Source organism: Littorina saxatilis, linkage group LG14, assembly GCF_037325665.1.
Source record: "Littorina saxatilis isolate snail1 linkage group LG14, US_GU_Lsax_2.0, whole genome shotgun sequence".
Taxonomy (NCBI): Eukaryota; Metazoa; Mollusca; class Gastropoda; order Littorinimorpha; family Littorinidae; genus Littorina; species Littorina saxatilis.
Window position 1 is genome coordinate 29,501,732 of NC_090258.1, and position 22,865 is coordinate 29,524,596.

The following is a 22,865-nucleotide window of genomic DNA, read 5'->3' on the forward strand; positions in this document are numbered from 1 at the left end:
GTTCATTCTTGAGATCTATATGCGAACACAAACAAACAAACACATGGACCGAATCCTATACACACCCCTATACCGGGGGTGTAAAAACAAAAGAACAAGTTACTTGCCTTCAGTACACTGTAGACCCACCACACCAGATGTACAATCACACTTGTGGGTGACGTCATTGCAGGAACCCAGTCCGGTATTACAAGGCGTCGTTGGTCTGTCGCAACGGAATTCCCATGTCTTTTCCCAGGGTACTGCGACGTATGAGTGAAAAAGATAATGATTGAAAAGTACTCATCAGATACAAGAACGCACATAAAGGCAAACATAAACCACTATCGATTTCAAGTTTTCATCAGCAACGAAATAGAGAATTGACAGAGATAGAAAAAGAAAAGCACATCGTGACAGCGATAGCAAAACATTCAGCCAATCTGTCGACGAAAAAGTAAACTATAGTTACAGACTGAGAAAGACAGGAAGGAATTAGACCGTTCAAATGATAATAAAAGAGAGAGAATGAACGAAAGAACGGACGAACTTTATTTTAAAAGCATAAAAGTTTAAGGCACAGTGCCTTGTCCAACAACCTGTCCTTGAACAAATACTAGACATGTATGTATTATTCACTAAAACAAACATGCAAATGATAATGATAATAAAAAAGCTAAATGAAATCAGAATATATATCTTTTTTAAGAGAGAGAGAGAGAGAGAGAGAGAGAGAGAGAGAGAGAGAGAGAGAGAGAGAGAGAGAGAGAAAACGACAGAGACAGAGACAGAGACAGAGAGAATCTGCATCACACACCTGGTTGGCAGGTTGACCTGGTCACAGTGATATCATCCAGGCCAATGTCGGCCATTAGTTGGTACGTGTTCGTGTCAACAGTTCTGCTTGCCTCAAACCACATCTGCAATTAATCACCAGACCACGGTAATTATCAACATTGATTGGGTCTTTGAGAGTGAATGCTTACAATCGTTGTCTTCGGAAACACAAATCCAAAGCCGCGATGGTTCCACACATCAAACAATCAGCCTGATTGGCTTTTACTTTGACAATCCACGTTTCATCTGAAAGCTCAAACCCATTCACCACCTCGAGTCATTGCATGGGAAACATGAGATTTATTTCCCAGGTGTTTGTGAATGAAAACTCGTGAAAATGATGACAATGTTTTATAGTGCAACATGTTATTAAAGGAAAAGTCCAAGGTTTTTAAATATGCCCAAAAACTTGAAAATCGAATGCCAAATGTTACAAACATCTCTGGAAAAATATTTTAAAAATTGAAAAAAAATTGTTGTTGTTGTAGTTGAAGATTTAGTGTTGCGGGGCTAACCAAGACAAGTCGCCTGGGGTCAAGTAGTGGTCACGTGGTTTTCGGTGCACTGTGACGTCGGTGCACTGTGACGTCACAAGTTATTGTGTTGATTCTACCACTAGTACCCGCTTGATTTTCACACAGAAAAGTCACCACTGTATGCCCGAAAAGAATGCCTCGGTGGAGAGCAGCCGCAAACTGCAACAACTCGTCAATGTCCCCAGGCATTTCATAGCACACTTTCCCTCATAAAACTCTGAGTCTCTTGTGGAAATGGAAGAGATGTGTGCAGCACAAGCGTGCAGATTTCAAAGTGTCGGGCACTTTCTGGACACAGATTTCGCCATTTTTCTGCAGCACAAAAGTTGGCGTTTCATCCCTGAAACAAATGTTTTGACCCCTGGCAGTGTCTTCCCTTCATAAAAGTCCGGAGAGGGCAGTATTACGACGAGCCATCGAAACTCCGAGGCGACATACGAACAGCGGATTATCTCACAAGAAGGAATGCGTTGAAGGTTAGAGTACATGTGTATGCTTTTATTTTCATGCAAACGTAACCATTGTTTTGCTGCGCAGCGAATACGAATTGGTGCAGAACAGTGTGTCTGGGTCCAGCTGATATTCGCTGGAGTACAGATGCGCCACAGGCTAGATCTACAGAGTTACAACTTACAGAACGGTCTGAGCTGAGCTAAGAGTAAGAGTAAAAAGTAGTCAGGGTTGTGGACACGTAAGACAATGCGTGTGTCACGTTATCTATTCTATTCAGTCGCAAACTATCCCCTGATATCAATTCATGAAATTGGCAGCGTTTGCTGGAATCATGGTTTAATGCTATTTTCACCAGATCTAAACTTTTGGTGGATGTGCAACCGGTAAGGTAAACAGACACCTGCATGCTAGAGACAAGAAGATTACGAATTGTGCAGGGAATTAATCTTTCTGCATTGACTGAGAGACGCAAAACCAGTCTAATTGCTACAACATGGATATACATCCAGACGACTTCCAGAGGGTGTCTAAATGTTCAGTGTACTGTATAGATCAGAAGCATACTTTCGAATTGATTTATACTCACACTCAGTTTCTCTCTTCTTTTACTTCCAGACCTTTCATCATCACTCACGGCCACTGGTCAGAACAGGTCACTAGACACTGACACCGTGACCATTCCAGATTTCCCGGTTCTCCGTGATCACAACGCAACTGTTGACCAGTCCTGTTCCTACCGTCCAGAATCACCACAGGAGAAAACCAACGTGCCATTCATCGTAAGATTTTTGTTTTGTTTTGAAAATTAGTGCCTTATTCTAGCTTTGCAAAAAAACGAGAAAGTGTCTTTGACAGATACCATCCAAACAGGGCCGGACTAGGCGAAGAGGAGGGGGGGGGGGGTTGCCAGTGGTGGCCCAGGGGGATGTCCCCCCTGGCGGCAGGGGCGGATCAGTTCATTTTATGACTGTTTTTTTTCAAAAGTATATTGTGAAGATATGGGTGTGAAGGCGCGAAGCGCCTAGCTTGCTAGGGGGGTCCGGGGGCATGCCCCCCCCGGAAAATTTTGAAAAAAAGGATGCAAAATGGTGCAATCTGGTGCATTCTGAGGATGATCATTACCAGTTTCAGGCAGCAGATTTTGTCACTGATTAATACCCCAAAAATTGAAACTCAATGTAAAATAAAGAAATGCATACCTCATTCAATATTTTTATTTTTTGGCTGGGGGGGGGAGGGGTCCGGAAACCCTAGAACCCACCACCCCCCCCCCACCTCGTTGTGGGGGTCAGGGGGCAAAGCCCCCTGAAGCTGACGGGTAGGTCATATTCTGAGATAGGAAAATGGTCGCTCCTTGCATGAAACGGCATAAAATAAGCAATAATAAAAAAAAATTTAAATAAGTAAGGTACATGTTTAGGCTAGGGGGGGGAGGGGGGTTGCGCAACCCCCATAACCCCCCCGGTAGTCCGGCCCTGCCAAATAATACATTATGAAAACAAGTACAAGTTCATTTCTACTCATGTTAATAGTTTATGCTTTCTGTGCTGAGCGACATATGGATTGAATTTCTTTCGTAACTCACCTGCAAAACTATATCTGTCGAAGTAGTTTCAAATAAAGTTAGTATGCTTCCGAATAAAAAATATAAAAAAAGGGTATTTTCTGAAATTTTTAATTATAGACCAAAACAAAACATTCACGAGTATGTTGTTGACCTGATGGTCTTTATGGTAGACAGCAAGAGTTGCATGTTCAAGAAGTTTAAGCAGTACATTTGAAAGAGCAAGGTAATTTAAGGTGGTATAATTTTAATGGTAGGTTCCACTGTATAAAGGCGACATGGAGGGTATCTTTGACGGACTCATTCAACTAGTGCTTCACATAGCCATGACCCACCATCACATTTTTTGGGGGGGATTTACCACTAGTTTTTCTGGAAAGCCCATTTAGTATGAAGACTCATGGCACTTGTTTGCCATCTGAGCTCCTGCATTTTCTTTAGTTATGCCCTTATATGTAACCCTGCCCCCAAGGTGCTATTGAAAAATGGGGGTAGGTCTCATCTGAAGCCCTTTTCACGACCTAAAACTGGCCTATATAAACAAAAATGATACCAATGGAAAGGAAATTGATGCACTGATATTGTTACATTACATTACATTATAATTCTGGCAGCAAAATTTGTTACTTCCGGTTTTTATCACCATCTTAACCAATATTTCGGAGAAAAAAATGAAGCATCAATCGTTCCCCGTGGGGTCGTCCAAGGATGCAATATGATTGTATCAATAATGTGTACTCTACTCTTTTTTGGATTTGCATGTGATTAGGAACAATGCTATATTTGTTTGTTTGTTTGTTTGCTTGCTTAACGCCCAGCCGACCACGAAGGGCCATATCAGGGCGGTGCTGCTTTGACATATAACGTGTTCCACACACAAGACAGAAGTCGCAGCACAGGCTTCATGTCTCACCCAGTCACATTATTCTGACACCGGACCAACAAGTCCTAGCACTAACCCCATAATGCCAGACGCCAGGCGGAGCAGCTACTAGATTGCCAATTTTAAAGTCTTAGGTATGACCCGGCCGGGGTTCGAACCCACGACCTCCCGATCACGGGGCGGACGCCTTACCACTAGGCCAACCGTGCCGGTACAATGCTATATGCAGTTTTGCAAAAAATACACATCATTAAAGTTCTGAGTTGCAATGATTGGTCAGCAGTTTCAGACCATCTGTTGCTGAAAAACAAGTAGGACAGCAATGTACAGAAGTCACACAAATACTGGTCCAGTTCCATCAAAACATCCGCTAGTAGTGCTAACCCATTCACTGATCAGTCCAGATGCTGATCATCCTCACTACGAGCTGCTGAGGATGTCGACCAGTTCAACTGGCAAGATGTCTGATGCACACCACTCAATCTCCAGAGCCCCTCCCTCTCCAGCCTTCCACCCTCTGCGAATAGGACCTGGCATTCAGGAATGAGCACATGAGGTGGAAAACCTGAAGGCGGACCACCAATTGTTGAAGCGTTGATCTTGCCAAACAATCATGTAGGCTTTCTTTGCCACTGCCAAGTCGAACGTGACCAAGGTCCACTCCTGGTCCACTTCTCTGGTTGCGCACTGTGACAGATGAAGAATGTGCTGAACTGTCGCGTTGTCAGTGACTGGATGGAGGACTGGAGGTATGTAGTCAACAACGGACTGCTCTTGTATGGCTTGCACATCTCTCCCAGTTAGTGATATTCATCCTGCCCATCCTGGAATGTGCTGGTCATCCGCACACTTACGCCGAGCAAGGATCCAGAGAAAGTCAGAGAGTGAAGCGTGAGTCACAACTTCTGGCACAGAAATAGTTGTGTCCACCAAGGTGAGCTTAGGCCCCACTTTTTGCTTTGCATAGCAAGGAGGGAGATCTTCAGGGCTGAACTCAACACTGTCACGGCTTTGCTCAGGACGCGCATCTCCTGTAGGTGGGACTGATTCAGAGACCTCCTGAATGATAATGCCGTGTGCGGAATGTGTTGTACCAGATCTCGAAACTGTTTCTTCCTGCAAGTCAAAATTATCCCAACAGAAGTGGGTCACAACATTGTTCTCTGGACGAATGGTAGTTGGCAGCAGGCTGCTGTTTTGCATGATCTGGTGACACACGGCAGTTTCCATCTGCAGTACGCCTCCGTGGGATATACAGTGCCCGAAACGATTCAGCATGCTGAGCAACTCTGCACTTCCTGTCAGATGTCTGACTGCTGTTGCGAGTACAATGTGTTTGGGCATTTTCCACTCGTTGTTCGATATACGGCATAGCAGATGTCCTGTGCTATTGACAGCCCGATCCTCTCCTTTCTGTCTGAGGTTTCTTTTCGCCCAGAAAGCATGACCTTCAAGAAATTCAGCAGGACTGGAGGTGGCAGGATCTTCTGGGATGCAATGAATGAGACCGGTGGTGGCCAGGGACATTCTTCTGCTGAACGGTATGCCTGGATGATCAAACGCCTCAAGATATGGGCCGCCTCTTCTAGTCTCCTCTTATCAGATGCTGCCGCCTCAAAGGCTTGTTCAACAGCCTGCCCAACTAGCAACTCTGAGGAATAGACAAGCTCACTCCAAAAATTTGGCCTCCAAAATTTCAGACTCTCACCAAAATGGCCAACAATTTTCTTCTTCAGGTGATGAGTTTGGAAATCAGGGTTGTAAAAGTCAGGGTTTTTGTCCTGCATATAGGTGCAGTATCTCTCCCGCAGCATGGTCATACGTTCAACGTGGTGCCTGTTGATGATTGCATCTTCAATGTAGTTGCAGATGTACTGAAAGGCATCTGAGCATGCCTTCATGTGTTCTTTGGAAGTTGCCTCTCGCTGTTCATGCCTCTTACGACTGCGCACAAGATCACGTCGGCATGACTCATGAAAGTATGCTTCTCTTGCCAAGAGATCCACCTGCACTCGTGCCATCAGTTCAACATCTTGTTTCTCACTTGCTGCCGCCTTGATAGCCTCCTCGGCAGACTTTGTTTCACATCTCACAAGTTTCTCAAGATGTGCCTTGCCACAGGGCCGGACTAGGCAAAGAGGAGGGGTTTTTTGCCAGTGGTGGTCCAGGGGGATGTTCCTCTGCCCCTTGTGGGGGTCAGGGGCTTCGCCCCCTGAAGCTGAAGGGTAGGTCATATTCTGAGATAGGAAAATCGTCGCTCCTTGCATGAAACGGCATAAAATAAGCAATAATATATTGTTTTTAAATAAGTGAGGTACATGTTTAGGCTGGGGGGGGGGGGGGGGGGGTTGCGCAACTCCCAAAACCCCCCCGGTAGTCCGGCCCTGTTGCCACTTCGTGCCCTCTTGTACTTTTGGTCACAGATTATGCACCAGTCACGAGGAAAAAGCGTTCTGGTAGAGTCTCCCATTTTACGTCGTTTTTTCCGGGATGTTGAGGGCTGATCTGTGTCGCTATCATCACTCACATCCTCAGGGCTGCTTTGCTGGTCATCATGACTTCTCTTTCTCAAATACTTCAAATTTGTGAATGACTGGTAGCAGCGTCTATGAAACCCATGAAGAGTATCATCTGGTATGTCAGGGAACGCATCCAGGACTGCTGCAAATTTTGAATCACGTCCTGCTGTCCTACGCAGGCGGCAACATTCCACAAGTTTCTCTTTTGTCTGCTGACTAAGTGGCTTCACTGCTGGGTCAAACCTGACCTCAGGGCAGTGGATGATACACACCTTTTGTGCAGTTTCTGTCCGTCTTGGCTTTTTCTTGCGCTTGAAAGATACTGGTCGTTCGTCACTCATTTTGATGTATTATATCTTCAGTGCATCAGACGAAAGAAGTATGATCTACAAACAAAAATCTCCTGCGAGTTGAAGAGAGGTGCTGTGTTGAGGGGGGAGTTCCTACTGCTCATTAGGGGACAATATACTATATTACCAAAACGTAATACAAGTATGATGATGAGTTTAGATTTTCTATTAAAAAAACAGAAAAACATCCCCATCCTTAGAAATCAAAGTGCAGAGCCGACTCGATAAAGATGTATCTGCGGCTATGCAAATCCACATCACAATAAAATGTCATAATTATGCTGAAAATGTTTATCATAATAATAATAACTTACAGCTTCCACATTGAAACAAAACCAAATGATTATTGATATTATTATGGATTTTGTGATGCTAATTCTAGCCCTGCCCCGACATAGGGCCCAAAGAGGGAACATTTGCTTACCGGAAGCGAATGTGGAAAACACAATGAAAAGCATAATGAAACAAAAAAACTCACTATATGACAACACTGATATACTGCCTTACTGACAATATAAAAACATTATAAATTAAATCATTTGTGTGGCTGTTGTGAGCTTCTGACTAACCCTACCCCCAAAAGTTAAATATAGGGTGCAAAGAAGGAAAGTCCGCCTATAAAGTGTGATATATCTCAAAAAAATGCAGGAGCTCAGAGGGCAAACAAGTGGACTTTGACTTCTGGCATGAAATCCTTCCAGGAAATCCAAGTGAGAAATCCCCCCCCAAAAATGTGACCTTTCACTATGGCTATGTGACGCTATAAACATTCATACCCATGCACATCACCTCAAACACATAAGCTTTGTTCTTGAGTCAAATTTATTGGCTTCATAAATATTGTGAATTTGTGTCCGTTTGCAGATTGGCTTATCTATGAATTTTTTCGAAAATATCTTGCGATCTACGTACGCATAATGATTAATGTAACACGTGCGTGAAGAAGAACATAAAAAGTTCGTCAAAAGGAATCTAATTTGCATTTTAACCCATTTGCCTTCCTTATTGTTAATTTGTTCTTCATAAAGACTACTTGAAATGAACAAAATGTTTAACCATTTCAAGGCCTCTGTCTCTGAACACGTTTAAAAAAAATGCTGGTCTTTGCTCACTATATCAGATCTGCCAAGGCTCAGTTTACACAGGTAAAATCATCTGTCGACTTGAACACATACCAATAATCAACAGCCTCACTGCTTCTTGGAGCTGGATTTTGTGTGTGGAATGAATTACACATGTGGCGTTTTAGAATATAATTCATAGAAGATGTACATTCGTGCAGAAAGGCTTTAATTTAATAATTAGATCTTCGTGATGTTCTCTTAAAATAACTAACATGTGTTCCCTTTACCGGGCCTCTGAACCAGTTTTGTGAATATGCAGGTTAAACTCGTGCTTTTTCTGTGTTATCAGTGTATTTCTCATCCAGGCATGGATGCGTCCTCTTAAATGGACAGCCCTTCCCGTGTAAACGATTGGGTTCAAAATCTCAAATCTTACCAGGCTTTTACATGGGATATGGCCATCCTTCCGTTTTGAAAAATACCAGAACTGAACACTCTGTATGGGTACTCTCTTTGGGAATGTAGAATTTTATGAATTAATTTCTTTAACGCCACACGTGTAAAACATTCCCCCCAAAAATCCCGGCAGCTCCAAAAACCAGTCAGGATGTTTATTCCTGGTATATGTTCAAGTCAAGAGATTTTTTTTCTGTAAAAGTCTTCGCAGATCTGTGTAGTGAGCAATCCTGTTTTGAAAAAGGACGTGCCTTTAAGCCTGTATAGACGGTTTGATTGTTGAGATACCTGGTGGCAATGACCGCACGGGTGGCAAGAGGTAGTAATGCACAGATGACAACAAACCGACCTGCATTTAAAAAAAAAGTTAGGAGGCCTTGATAGGGGGAAACATTTTGTTAATTTTCAGAATCTTAATGAAGAAATAATGAACGAGAAGAAAGTCTGGCCTTGAAGTAAATGCAAATTAAACTATGTATACTTTTGACAAACTTTTTCTGTTCTTATTCACATGTTAAAATGTGTGCAGAGATCGTTAGTTACTTCCAAACAACCATGTTTCAGGCAACAGGCAAACGGACAATACTGGACACAGGCTATGCTGACCGGCTCATGGACTGACTACCTGATGCAGGAGTAGACCAACAGTGGAAAAAGTCTGGAACAAAATGTTGCAGAATGTGAACCATGTACCGGACCACGTGACAACCCAGTATCATCTTCAAACCATGCAGGAATCTGTTCAACACAGTCACACGATTTGTAAAAGTATATTTCAGCCTTCTGTAGCTCAGGGAGTTTGAACCCCACTCTTCATCCGTTTGGGAAAGTATTTCTGATTGTTTTGACTGCACAGGTTGGTAATGGTACTCTGATGCTTCTGCCGAGAAACCCCACTCGCTAGCGCACCAGCTGCCTGTTAATATGGGTAAGCGACGTGCCTGTATTTCCTGCAAAGCAAGACAGAATAAAACAGCAGCTTAGTTTGAGCTTTTAAGACATTCGTACAAGAGAAAACGTATACGTGTTTGTTTGGAGAGGATGGATAGAATCATAAGACACGCTGTGTCTATGTGACGTAGAGCAGGTTTTCAAATTCATGCTGAAGCACTGTGTGATCGCTATTTTTGGGGCATATATCTTACCTTGATTTCAGATAGACTGGGAACCGAAATGAGGATGTTTACATGAATAAACTATGCTGATATGTATGTGTTTAGAAATAAAGAATAGTTTTAATGATATATGATGGTGTTGTTTTTTTAACCCAATGTGATATTTTTGTATTTGAAAACAAATTGTACACTCTGTTGTCAATTTTACTTTCAGATAAATAAATCTATCATAATGGAAATCATCTGTTTGTGTTGTGTTACTTACCCATTTTGATCAATGTTGAGTCGTCCATATTCCTGTGTGTACGCATAGTATGCAGTTTGAAGGTAGTAGATGTCCGAGCAAACATAGGAGGATGTGCTGTTAGGCTGTCTATCTCCTCATCCAGGTTTTCCAGATATTTGAATTTCGTTCCCTCTTGGAGTTTCTGCACTGACACCTGATAAGCAAAATACACGTATCACTCTGTGATCATGGCAACATGTATCATCTGTATGCCCCGTTCAAAAATTACCTTGAGATTCTAAGGTATACACAGAAATTGCACTGGATCACAAAAACAACACGAACAGTACTGTAGTACATGTTTATGTATATATTCAGTTTAAAAATTCATGCAATGAGAGTCAATAACCCGATTTAACCCCACGTAGATTCAGGGTCCCACTGACTGAATCTCATATGGTTGCTTTTCGGCACACACCACACATTTGGGACTGTGAGGTTTTGTTAATACAGTAAAATAATATAGTAGCAACGTACTGTCTGTTCGTGACGTTTGAGAATACCGATCTATGCACTAACGCATTGTCTTTTTGTAGTGTGACTGTCCGACATTGCGTACTCCTAAAAATCAATGATCAAAAAGTTTGAACTGCTGTGATCGTGTTTCAGCATATGTCTGACAGTGCTTATTTGCTTCCAAAACGGCTTGCGATATCACTAGCCATCAGCGTTTCGCCACTGCTCAGAAAATCTTATGATTTCAGATCTAGTTTGAGATCGGAAATCACGTGTGCTCGTTTAAAAAACTAAATTCATTTATTACTTCCCTTTGACCGTTTCGCAAGAAAAGTGTCAGGATCACTACCCAGTCAGCACACGATATCGGGTCGATATCGGTCCGATATCGGATTTGACCGGATATCTCGGACCAAGATATCCGATATCGGTCCGATATCGGTCCGATATTGGATTCCAAGTTTGCTCATCAGATTAACGTTAAATTAATGTTAACTTTTTACGTTAATTAAGTTAACATTAATTTAATGTTAATCTGATGAGCAAATTTGGAATCCGATATCGGACCGATATCGGACCGATATCGGATTCCAAGTTTGCTCATCAGATTAACATTAAATTAATGTTAACTTTTTACGTTAATTAAGTTAACATTAATTTAATGTTAATCTGATGAGCAAACTTGGAATCCGATATCGGACCGATATCGGACCGATATCGGATTCCAAGTTTGCTCATCAGATTAACATTAAATTAATGTTAACTTTTTACTTTAATTAAGTTAACATTAATTTAATGTTGATCTGATGAGCAAACTTGGAATCCGATATCGGACCGATATCGGACCGATATCGGATATAACGTTAAATTAAAGTTAATTTTGTTTACGGCTAATGTCAGTTTTACCAAATAAAAAGCATAATATAATGGTTAGATTAACGTTATTTAAACATGTGTTTTTTTACGTTGAGTGCGAAAATAAAAAGAACCAAAATAAAACTATAATTAAATTTTTTATTGAGATTTTTTTTTTTCTCCCTCGGACCAAGATATTCTGATATCGGTCCGATATTGGATTCCAAGTTTTCACATCATCGCCAATACAATCCCATCCATCACACCAATATTGGCACGATATCAGACCAATATCGGATACGATATCGGGTCGATATCGGACCGATATTGGATTCCGACATTGGGCCAATAAAGTTGACGTTAATTTAACGTTAATCTGATGAGCAAACTTGGAATCCAATATCCGACCGATATCAGGCAGATATCGGATATCTTGGTCCGAGATATCCAGCCAGCACCCCGATATCGGACCGATATCGGACCGATATCGGGATACGATATCGGGTCGATATCGGATCCCGATATCGGATTTCAAATCGGGTCGATATAGGATTACGACATTGGGCCAATATTGGATATAGGTCCGATACAAAGAACCAAAATAAAACTATAATTAAACTTTTTATTAGAATTTTTTTTCTCCCTCAGACCAAGATATCCCATATCTGCCCGATATCGGTCCGATATTGGATTCCAAGTTTGCTCATGAGATAAACGTTTAGTTTTTACGTTAATTTAACGTTAAATTAACATTAAATTAACGTTCATTAAAACAAAACCATAATATAAAGTTAAATTAAAGTTAATTTTCGTTTACGGCTAATGTCAATTTTACCAAATAAAAAGCACAATATAATGGTTAGATTCAAGTTATTCAAACGTGTGTTTTTTATGTTGAGTGCAAACATAAAAAGAACCACACATAAAAACGGTCATACACGTAAAATTCCACTCGTGCAAAAACACGAGTGTACGTGGGAGTTTCATCCCACGAATCCAGAAGAAGAAGAAGGAAGTGTGCATGCTAACATGAAACAAAACAAAAGACAAATAAATAAAACCATTAGAAATATGTTGTGAGAATATGTTCTAAACATTTATTCATCATTTCCATGATATATATATACTGTACATTTAAAAAAACACACACCATAAAACCATGATAAAAATGTCGGAAGTTGAATCAGTTCTAAAGTTTCTGGAAGTGAGTTTGGATACATGTATCCCACTTTTAGGTTCTGTACCTAGAAATTTACCAATTCTATTCCATCTTTTGGGTTTAAAAAAAATAGTCTTCGCACAGCTAGGTATCTTGTACATGTATCCGAATGATGCCAGAGACACAAGGAAAGATGAGGTTATTTGCAACACCACCAGCAGAGGAAGAAGTCATTCACTTTGCAGCAGCAGATAAAAAGAATTGTTGAATTTGAAGCAGGAGCAGACACAGAAGTTGTTGAATTTGTAGCGTCATCTGCAGACAAAGAAGTTGTTGAATTTGCAGCAGACGATATACTTGTTAAACCTGCAGCAGCAAACGAAGAAGTCATTCACTTTGCAGCAGCACCAGACAACAAGAATTGTTGAATTCGAAGCAGGAGCAGACAGAGAAGTTGTTAATGTTGAGTTTGCAGCAGACGATATATACTTGTTAAATCTGCAGCACCAGCCTTGGAAAAAGTTGTTGATACAACCAGTGCAGACGATGGCATGTCTGCAATAGGAGACTTTGAAGATCTGCTCCAAATGCTATGACATCTGCAAAGACAGAGAATGCAACAATCTTAAAACATAAAGAATTCAGTGTGATTTGAGAACTTCAGTGTAAACACTATAATTATGTCTTCTTTGTTAATGCTCTTTGCTAAATATAGAACTGAAGGTAAATAAGGTTTACATTGTCTTTGCATTATGCCAATATTTGTTGAATTTACTTGTGTGTATATATATATATATGCTAACTTTGATAGCATTCTTCTGTGTTTGAATGAAATGCTCTTAGTCAATGCTGCCTGGCATGGATAACAACCCCCCCCCTCCCCCCAACACACACAGAACACCTTCCCGAAGTTTTTTCCAAGACTAAGACTGAGTAAGAGTAAGACAATAATATGTCAGTTGGACCTGGACTAAAAATATGTATAGGTCCAGATGTCCCGGCTACAACAAATTGTTCTGTCAGAAGACCTCTTATAGTTCTTTATGTCGAAATTGATGTGATGGTCGACCAGCCAAGATTTAGAACAATGCGTCATAAGCATGTATTAATGACCCCAGACCGAAGCCTGACAACAACACTGCCTTCTCTCATAAATGATTTTCAGTTATAAATATAATATGACTGCTGGAGCATTCATCAAGCGTTAACGTGGATTTTACCTGCAAACACACACACACACACACACACACACATACACACACACACACACTTACTTGGCCTCAAAAGCCAGAATGTCACTTGTCAGGGTTGTAACTTGTAGTTTACATCCCTGTGAATGCTTTCTGGTATCCTCATGGTAATTCCTCCCACCCTGCAATGAAAGCATTGATGTGTGAGTTGCATTACAGTAGAGAACAGTGGTCAATCGAAACTTGTTTTAAGTGTCTTTGAAAAGACGATTTTCGAAAATAACTCTCTGAGATCTCTTATAAATGTTACTGTACAGTAATGGATTAGACCAGAAGCTGTGAGATTGAACAAATGTGTGAAAATGTGTGGCAATTATCAGATTGACAGAGAGAAATAAAATATCAGAGAGAGAGAGAGAGAGAGAGAGAGAGAGAGAGAGAGAGAGAGAGAGAGAAACAGACAGAGAGACTGAAACTGAGAGAGACTGAAACTGAGAAAGACAGACAGAGCAAGAAACTAGAAAGACAGAAGGCAGGAAAGAAAGAGAAAGAGAGATAAATTCACCTTTCCAATCGTTATGCATGATATTGCTTGGATATTGGTGACTCGTATCAAAAATAAGTCAACAATCACAATGCCAACGGATTCTGAACTTATGAATATGATTATGAATTTACAACACAAGTCACAGTGAAGTAACATTACCTGAAAGTTCCATTTGCCATTCGCTCAGCGTCATAAGATCTGTATTGTGTAGTCCTGATATATGCTGAAGTGCAGCATGTTATCTTATATCAGCAGACACACTGGCTTTGAAGTTGCAGGAGTGTTAAAAACGGTAAAAATACAGTACAAACTTTCTTGAGTTCGATTCGACAGAGAAAAGTCCGAGAGTAATGTCCCTTGGCGATCACGGGAGGTCACTCAGAATTACTTGTCCGGCAGTTACTGAGTAAACAAATGGCGAAATGCGTTGGGAAGATTGAAAACAGGCAGTTGCTAGAGCACTATGCTATACAACATCAGAAACGATCCTGACTGGACAGTCCAATACTAAGACAGAAGGAGGAAGACAGAACTGGACTGGTTTCAAGAGTGTTCCAAACAGTCGATCATCATGCATCACGTAAAACGTTGAGTGAGTATCGCCTATGCCTATGAACTTGGAAGATAGTTTTGCTAATTATTGAGACTTGATGTATTTTTTTCTCTTGGAATATATGAGACTAAAAAGTGTGTTTGTTTCTTAGGTGTGTGTGTGTGTCACTGTGTGTGTTTGTGTCACTGTGTGTGTTTAGGTGGTTGCTGATTTTCTTTATTGTTGTTGTAAAAATAAAATGGTGATTTTAACTAAGAATCCTTTTATGGTTCTGTTGTGCATAATAAACAGTTTTTATTCTTTCAGATTTATAAAAATACCTCTCTACACACACACACACACACACACACACACACACACACACACACACACACACACACACATTGAATGTAGACAAATAAATCTGCCAGTGATGGAAGAAATGGTGAAGAACAAATGAAAGGTGAGGGAGGTTTTGCAGACAGCATGACAGTCTCCTTATGAAAGCACAAACATGTTCATACAATGTCAACATTTTATATGATCATCTTGTTGCATCATACTCATAACGGTTAATCTTTTTACTGCAGCTGGCCGTGAGGAAGCGCCATATTCAAACCGACAACAAGCAATTCGAACAGGTGCTTGCGAAGTGGTTGACAGGATTGTCGGATCGTCTACATGGTGGGAGGATGTCGAAGATCAACACAGAAAACGAGGACGAGGACTAAGATGAAGATGGTAAATAAAATTAGTGCTAATGTGCTGACAGCCAGCAAGGAACACGCCTCTCGGATTCACTCTCTCTTCATTTTGTGTTATTTTGCCTCTACATGATATAATGCCTCTACATATATATATGATATAATGCCTCTGCAAGGATTCCCTAGGCCTACTGTTTTGGAACAAATGCTATGTGCAATTATGTCGGAGAATGGGCTGACATCGTTCAATACCGACTGTTGTGGCGACTGAACAATGGCGATACTGCGTTTTTGATGTTCGACAAAGGCGGCCATGAAAAAGTGCGTCGGTGGTGCTACGTTGTGTGTCTCCAACTTTCAATCGCAGCTGACAGTGTCAGATTCAGGCTGTATGGTGCGGAGTGATGTTGTTGCGAGTGACGCTGATAGGCGGAAGGTGACAGACGATGCCAGATATGACGGAGACAAAGAACATCAATGGTCTAACCTAGCTGATATGTTTCAGAGGATGAGCGAGGAAAGCACCGTGAGGATAAAAGAGATGGTCTGAACATTTCCCGTTCCCCACCCTTGTGAAGAATTGGAGCGTAACAATCATTTGTTTTGATTATCATGACTGGACAGAACCGTTGCGTGACCAGTCCGTTGTTTGTTGCAAATCGAAAGACTTATTTAGTTATAATTGATTTCATAACTGGTTATCCGTTTGCGACGATTTTCCCGTCTCCTTTGTGTTAATTTGATTCATGCGTTTTGTGAAGTTATTGTTATTTCCTTATTCCAAGGGGGCTATCGCCTTATGGAATTAAATACTTTGACTTTGATGGGTCACATGAATCGTGACACTCCATAATTATTCGGTGGGGACCCATTGGTTAGTGGTCTGCTCTGCAATGCTGTGAGTCATGGGTTCAAGCCCGTCCTTTGGCAGCAGAGTGGATGACATTTCAGTGGATGAGTTATCTTATCACAAGGTCAGTTATTAATTGTATTAACTGTTGAATTTTAATTGATAGTTGTAATTTGTTTATGTTGCATTGGTAACTTATGTGTTTTCAATGATACAGTTGGTTATTAAATTATTCTCATTCTGCCTTTGACTCACTTTCATTTGTACTTGTGTGACAATGTTTATTGACTCACTTTCATTTGTACTTGTGTGACAATGTTTATCAACTACTTCATCTTATCATTTCTGTCTCCTTTTAAATTTTCTTCTGTTCTTGGGCCAGAAATCTAATATTTACGGATTACAGCAAGTTTTAGTGCAGGTCAAAGACGAACAAGTGCGAAAGCAATTGCCAAGCATGAAGCATGTTTTCATTAGTCAAGAAGTAAAGTCAGAGGTTCAAAGATGATCAGATAATTAATGCCAACTATTCGCTGGTTTTGCTTCATCGACTCTGCGGGCAGCTTCCAGGAAACCAAAGTTTTCAGGTTCCGGGGGAAGTATGGTTGCAAAGCTGAAACTTAAAGGAATTGACGGAAGGGCACCACCAGGGCACCATAGAAGGGCACCACCCTTATCGGTTCCCGATATCGGTCCATTATTGGTTTCCGATGTTAGGCCGATATCAATTCTCTATATCGTACCGATATCGGACCAATATTAGTCCAATGTCGGAATCCGATATCGACCCGATATCGTCCCGATTTGCAATCCGATATCGGTCCGATATCGGGATCCGATATCGGTCCGATATCGGGATCCGATATCAAACTGATATCGACCTGATTTGCAATCTGATATCGGGATCCGATATCGATTCTCTATATCGTACCGATATCGGACCGATATCGGACCAATGTCGTAATCCGATATCGACCCGGTATCAACCCAATTTGCAATCTGACATCGGGATTTGATATCGCGCCGATATCGGGATCTGATATGAGGCCGATACCGATTCTCTATATCGGACCGATATCGGGTCGATATCGGTCCAATGTCGTAATCCGATATCGGTCCGATATCGACCGGTTTTGCAATCCGATATCGGTCCGCTATCGGGATCTGATATCGATTCTCTATATCGGACCAATATCGGACCGATATCGGACCGATATCGGACCAATGTCGTAATCCGATATTGACCCGGTATCAACCCAATTTGCAATCTGACATCGGGATTTGATATCGCGCCGATATCGGGATCTGATATGAGGCCGATACCGATTCTCTATATCGGACCGATATCGGGTCGATATCGGGTCGATATTGGTCCGATGTCGTAATCCGATATCGGTCCGATATCGACCCGATTTGCAATCCGATATCGGACCGATATCGGAATCCGATATCGACCCGATATCGTATCCGATATCGGTCCGATATCGGACCGATATCGGGGTGCTGGCTGGGTATTAGTATTAGCACATGAAAGCAGCCCACCGCCATTTAAAAAAAGTTTCACTGTTTAGTGGTGTCAACGTCATGTAGTGTCTTACTGTCGCAAATAAAAATACCAGGATAATTGCAGTTTTGTCCGCAAGAAACAGACTTTGCGCAATGTTAACTTGCTGTCTACATGTTTTGTTGTGTGACTGAAAAATTACTCAGAATTCCAAGAGAAAATAAGGATAGTCGCGTGTGAACATCACTGTGGAAACATTTATTCTAAACTGGGCAGTTCAAGGACGAAATCCTTGATTAAAGATAGGAAAATAAACAACACCAGATGCCTGAAATAATAGCATAAATCAATGATCTTTGCTTACAGATCTGTGGAAGCACATCAACTGATCTGTGAAAAACACACCTGACTTCGATCTAGCATGCAAGAGGTAGACTAGCGACTACGGACTAGTAGTGTGTCAGGGGCGGACCTAGGGGGGGGGGGGGGGTTCCTGGGTGCCCGGAACCCCCCCCCCCCCACCCCCCATCCGTTTGTTTTTTTACCTTGTTATCTTCCACGAGAGGCCTCCGATTGACCTAAAAAAATAAAATTCCTTCAGCATCTGGGGCATCTGTCTGCCCCCCAGACCCCCCACCAGGGCTTTGCCCATGGACCCCACCGGGGCCTGAGCGGCCCCTGCTCCAATTTGGAACCCCCCCCCCTTATTCACAACTAGGTCCGCCCCTGTGTGTCAACATCACAACAAAGAGAATCACATACCATTTCGTATTGCCGCTTATGCTGGCTCTGTTTCAAGCTCTGGCCTCGCCAGCATTTTGACGACGAAGAGGATCAAACGAGCACGCTAAAACCTCAGGCTGGCTGAAAACCGGTCCGTATTCCACTTGTCTTCCTCACAGCTTGAGCCGGCCATGTTTGTTGTTCAAGGCTCGTGACGTAGCACACGTATGTGCACAAGGTCATGAGCCAAGACTGCGCGCGCGATGGAACGATTCAGAACAACCAAAAAACGAGTCAAAGTATACTTTTTGGATTTCTGTGTTCATTTTTACACACGCATTTGTGGTTGATGAATTAAGAGGGTCAACATATCAAAAGTGACCCTAAACCTTGGACTTTTCCTTTAACAGTTATTGTGTTTTCAGCGTAGCAATAGGGCCCGATATTTAGACGAGACAAGTATAATGCCGACGAGTCGAAGACGAGTCGCATTATACTTGTTCGAGTCTAAATATCGGACCCTATTGCTACGCTGAAAACACAATAGCGTTTATATAGCTATTCTGACATTAAATTCTGTGTTAGAATCATGTTTTTGTCAGCGACAAGTACCAGAATGGTCCATGTCGTTGATTGCAGACGACGGTTCCCTTTCCGCATGAAGCCACGGAAATAACCGAACATTGAAAAAAAACCGGACATGTATTACGGAGACAACTCGAGATAACCGGATGCTTAGCATTACGTCAATATGTTAGGAATCATATGACGTCATGACGTATCATGCTTGCCTACGTAGATTGTATGTTCGAAAGTCTGACTTCTGTTGGGAATTCGCGTGGTGAAGACAGCGGTAAATCTGTAGATGATAAGAGAACAAGGATTGTCTCAGAAGAAACGACGAAATGTTTCAGACCGGTAACTTCATTTCAACATTGCACTATACAATGGACGTTCTATGTGACAGAAGAGTTTGCTGATTTTGTGTTAAACATTGGAGAGATCGTCTGCTAGAATCCGAGATAGGTCGCTTCAGATTGCAGCTTCTGGAAATTTGCAAGGTTTGTTGCCTGTTAAAGAACTGGATTTTACACGTAATGTGGGGCCTATGTCATGTACAAGTAAGCAACAACAAATACACACACAAAGCAAATGGCATCGTCTGTCGACTAGTCACAGAGTGACAGAAACAAACCTGGCGAGGTATGCGTGTACTTTATACACGTGGAAGAAACCGGAACCACGCGTCTTTGTTATTGCCGATATCGTTTGGATATCGGCAAAAATGGCCAACTTTTGTATCGTTATGCTTTGATGATCGGAAAAGGGATGTGTGAGACCATCCAATCACAGCCCCCGAATTCCCCCACGTGTCTATCAGAATAGCTATATTCATTGATATGTGTGTGATTGCACTGTCATTGTAAATGATGTTATTTGGTGTTGTATTTTTTCCAATGATTGTGCAGCGCTTTGAGCAGGATTAAACCCTGGATACATGCGCTATATAAATATTATGCATTATTATAATTCAAATGAAATGAAAATGGCATTTTTTTCTCTGAAAAAAAAAAATCTTGGCCAAGCAAACTATAGTAGGTCAACATCCACTTCTGGGTAGCGCGACTTGTGTCGCTGCTGGCTTTCCACTGGGAGGAAACATTGGGATAATAGAGTAAATAAAACGAAAATGAAATGTTTGTCTCTGAAAAAAGTATATCCTGACCAAACATACCTTGACAGGCTTGAGTAGGTCGAAGTCAACCTCTGCCTGCTGCCACCCTGTGCTTTGTGGCCCTGACTTGCTGAATTGAGCTACCTGGGTTCCCATGGCAACATCCTGGGCACTGAAGGACAGGGTTCCTGCTTTTGAATCTGACCACAGACCATTGGAAACATTATATTCAGGCAGGTTAGACGTGTCGAAGGCAATTTTCCATTTTATTTTGTATGTTAAAGTATGCATTTTAATGGTTTGTTTGTTTGTTTGTTTGTTTGCTTAACGCCCAGCCGACCATATCATATAACGTGCGCCACACACAAGACAGAAGTCGCAGCACAGGCTTCATGTCTCACCCAGTCACATTATTCTGACACCGGACCAACCAGTCCTAGCACTAACCCCATAATGCTAGACGCCAGGCGGAGCAGCCACTAGATTGCCAATTTTAAAGTCTTAGGTATGACCCGGCCGGGGTTCGAACCCACGACCTCCCGATCACGGGGCGGACGCCTTTACCACTAGGCCAACCGTGCCGGTGCATTTTAATGGACAATAAAGTGTTGTTATTGTTATTGTATACGTCATTGTCCATGTCTTGCATGCATAACAATGGGAAATCATCATTCTTCTACCAAATGGCATAACTTGACGAATATAGACAATAATAAAGACAAATATATGGAAAATAATAAAGACAAATATATATATAAAACAACAACAAACACAAATAAATGAATAAATATGAAAGGGTGTGTGCGTTTGTACCTAGTGACAGAAAACTAAAAACATTCGTTTACAGAGGCAAAGCATGAAAATCTATCATGTGTACATAAAAAACCCACCTGAAAATCATTCTTCTTCTTCCAAGTCGCATAACTTGACGGAAATGGACAATAATATGAGTTAGATATACACAAAACAAAAACAACAGCGTTTCTCCGATGAACATTCAAAGCAGACCGAAATCATTAAAACAAAATCTACATTCCAAGCAGACAAAAACCTCCGAAAAATTATTTTGAAAGACGACCGACATTTCAGACACCTCTCTCTTTCAATTTAACCTAAATTCCATTACACCTACCTTTCATGTGGTACCAGAAAGACACACACACGTGACTAGGGTCCCCGTTCAGTACCGGGGATTCCAGTGTCGGTACGATAGTTTGTGCTTTGGTCAGGCTCCTCTCTGCACGTATGAATGATGACCCTACAAAAAAAGAGGGCAAATTTGAAGAACATTGTCCAAAATTAGCTCTGACCACCAACATTCTTCCATTTAGCGATGTCACTGTAAGTGAAACTAATGTCTACTGAATGAATCGAAGTTATTTCAATCCATCAAGTTTCTTTGCATCTTCAACACATAACTACAACAGCGGCAAAACCAAGGCAGTACATTAAGTGCATGTAACGTGTAATGAATGGAAACATAAAAATGTCCTTCTAACTTCGACCTATTAATCTTTAAAGATCACTAACAACATATACAACAGACAAATACCAATGAAGATCTTCCTTTATAATGAGCTGGTAATTTTTTATTTTTTATTTTTTTTTAGATAACCAACTAACAGGCTTAGTGAAAAATCTTGATTCTACTTGAGAATCTCACACGTACTCCAAAAACTTCTCTTTCTACAGATGGTGAGGCGAATAGTTTACATGAGAAATATTGTGCCTTTAACAGGGCTCCCTACCGACATAGAGGGTCTGGGGACCCCACATTTTAATGGTTAAGGGGGTCCAAGGACACCAACAGTCGAACTTTAGAGGGTCACAAAACTAGAAGGGCTTTTGGAAGTTCTTTTTATATTTAGTCAAGTTTTGACTAAATATTTTAACATCGAGGGGGAATCGAAACGAGGGTCTTGGTGTATGTGCGTGTGTCTGTCTGTCTGTCTGTCTGTCTGTGTGTGTGTGTAGAGCGATTCAGACTAAACTACTGGACCGATCTTTATGAAATTTGACATGAGAGTTCCTGGGTATGAAATCCCCGAACGTTTTTTTCATTTTTTTGATAAATGTCTTTGATGACGTCATATCCGGCTTTTCGTGAAAGTTGAGGCGGCACTGTCACGCCCTCATTTTTCAACCAAATTGGTTGAAATTTTGGTCGGGTAATGTTCGACAAAGCCCGGACTTCGGTATTGCATTTCAGCGTGGTGGCTTAAAAATTAATTAATGACTTTGGTCATTAAAAATCTGAAAATTGTAAAAAAAATATGTTTTTTATAAAACGATCCAAATTTACGTTTATCTTATTCTCCATCATTTGCGGATTCCAAAAACATATAAATATGTTATATTCGGATTAAAAACAAGCTCTGAAAATTAAATATATAAAAATTATTATCAAAATTAAATTTTCCAAATCAATTTAAAAACACTTTCCTCTTATTCCTTGTCGGTTCCTGATTCCAAAAACATATAGATATGATATTTTTGGATTAAAAACACGCTCAGAAAGTTAAAACGAAGAGAGGTACAGAAAAGCGTGCTATCCTTCCCAGCGCAACTATACTACCCCGCTCTTCTTGTCAATTTCACTGCCTATGCCGTGAGCGGTGGACTGACGAT

General features: G+C 41.3%; 1 protein-coding gene and 4 long non-coding RNA genes across 5 annotated transcripts in view; 2 read left to right on the forward strand and 3 right to left on the reverse strand.

Annotated features, from left to right (window-relative positions):
- Positions 1-99: 99 nt before the first annotated feature.
- LOC138946575 (MAM and LDL-receptor class A domain-containing protein 1-like) overlaps positions 100-22,865 on the reverse strand; it is a 64,375-nt gene continuing 41,609 nt past the window's right edge. Inside the window, exons 30-33 of the mRNA XM_070318020.1 lie at positions 21,370-21,495; positions 20,298-20,437; positions 797-899; positions 100-242 (exon numbers count right to left, since the gene is read on the reverse strand). Coding sequence (XP_070174121.1) covers positions 100-242; positions 797-899; positions 20,298-20,437; positions 21,370-21,495 — 512 coding nt within the window. The remainder of the gene's footprint in view (positions 243-796; positions 900-20,297; positions 20,438-21,369; positions 21,496-22,865) is intronic.
- Positions 1,452-9,346, forward strand: LOC138947523 (uncharacterized). The gene is made up of 3 exons (XR_011449692.1): positions 1,452-1,828; positions 2,421-2,584; positions 9,206-9,346. It is a non-coding gene; the product is annotated as an uncharacterized lncRNA (long non-coding RNA).
- On the reverse strand, positions 9,461-18,640 carry LOC138947524 (uncharacterized). The gene is made up of 3 exons (XR_011449693.1): positions 18,602-18,640; positions 10,022-10,196; positions 9,461-9,591 (listed from the first exon to the last, which is right to left on the reverse strand). It is a non-coding gene; the product is annotated as an uncharacterized lncRNA (long non-coding RNA).
- Positions 11,549-14,683, reverse strand: LOC138947521 (uncharacterized). Its single transcript, XR_011449691.1, has 3 exons — positions 14,409-14,683; positions 13,787-13,884; positions 11,549-13,111 (listed from the first exon to the last, which is right to left on the reverse strand). It is a non-coding gene; the product is annotated as an uncharacterized lncRNA (long non-coding RNA).
- LOC138947520 (uncharacterized) lies at positions 14,697-16,578 on the forward strand. Its single transcript, XR_011449690.1, has 2 exons — positions 14,697-14,841; positions 15,372-16,578. It is a non-coding gene; the product is annotated as an uncharacterized lncRNA (long non-coding RNA).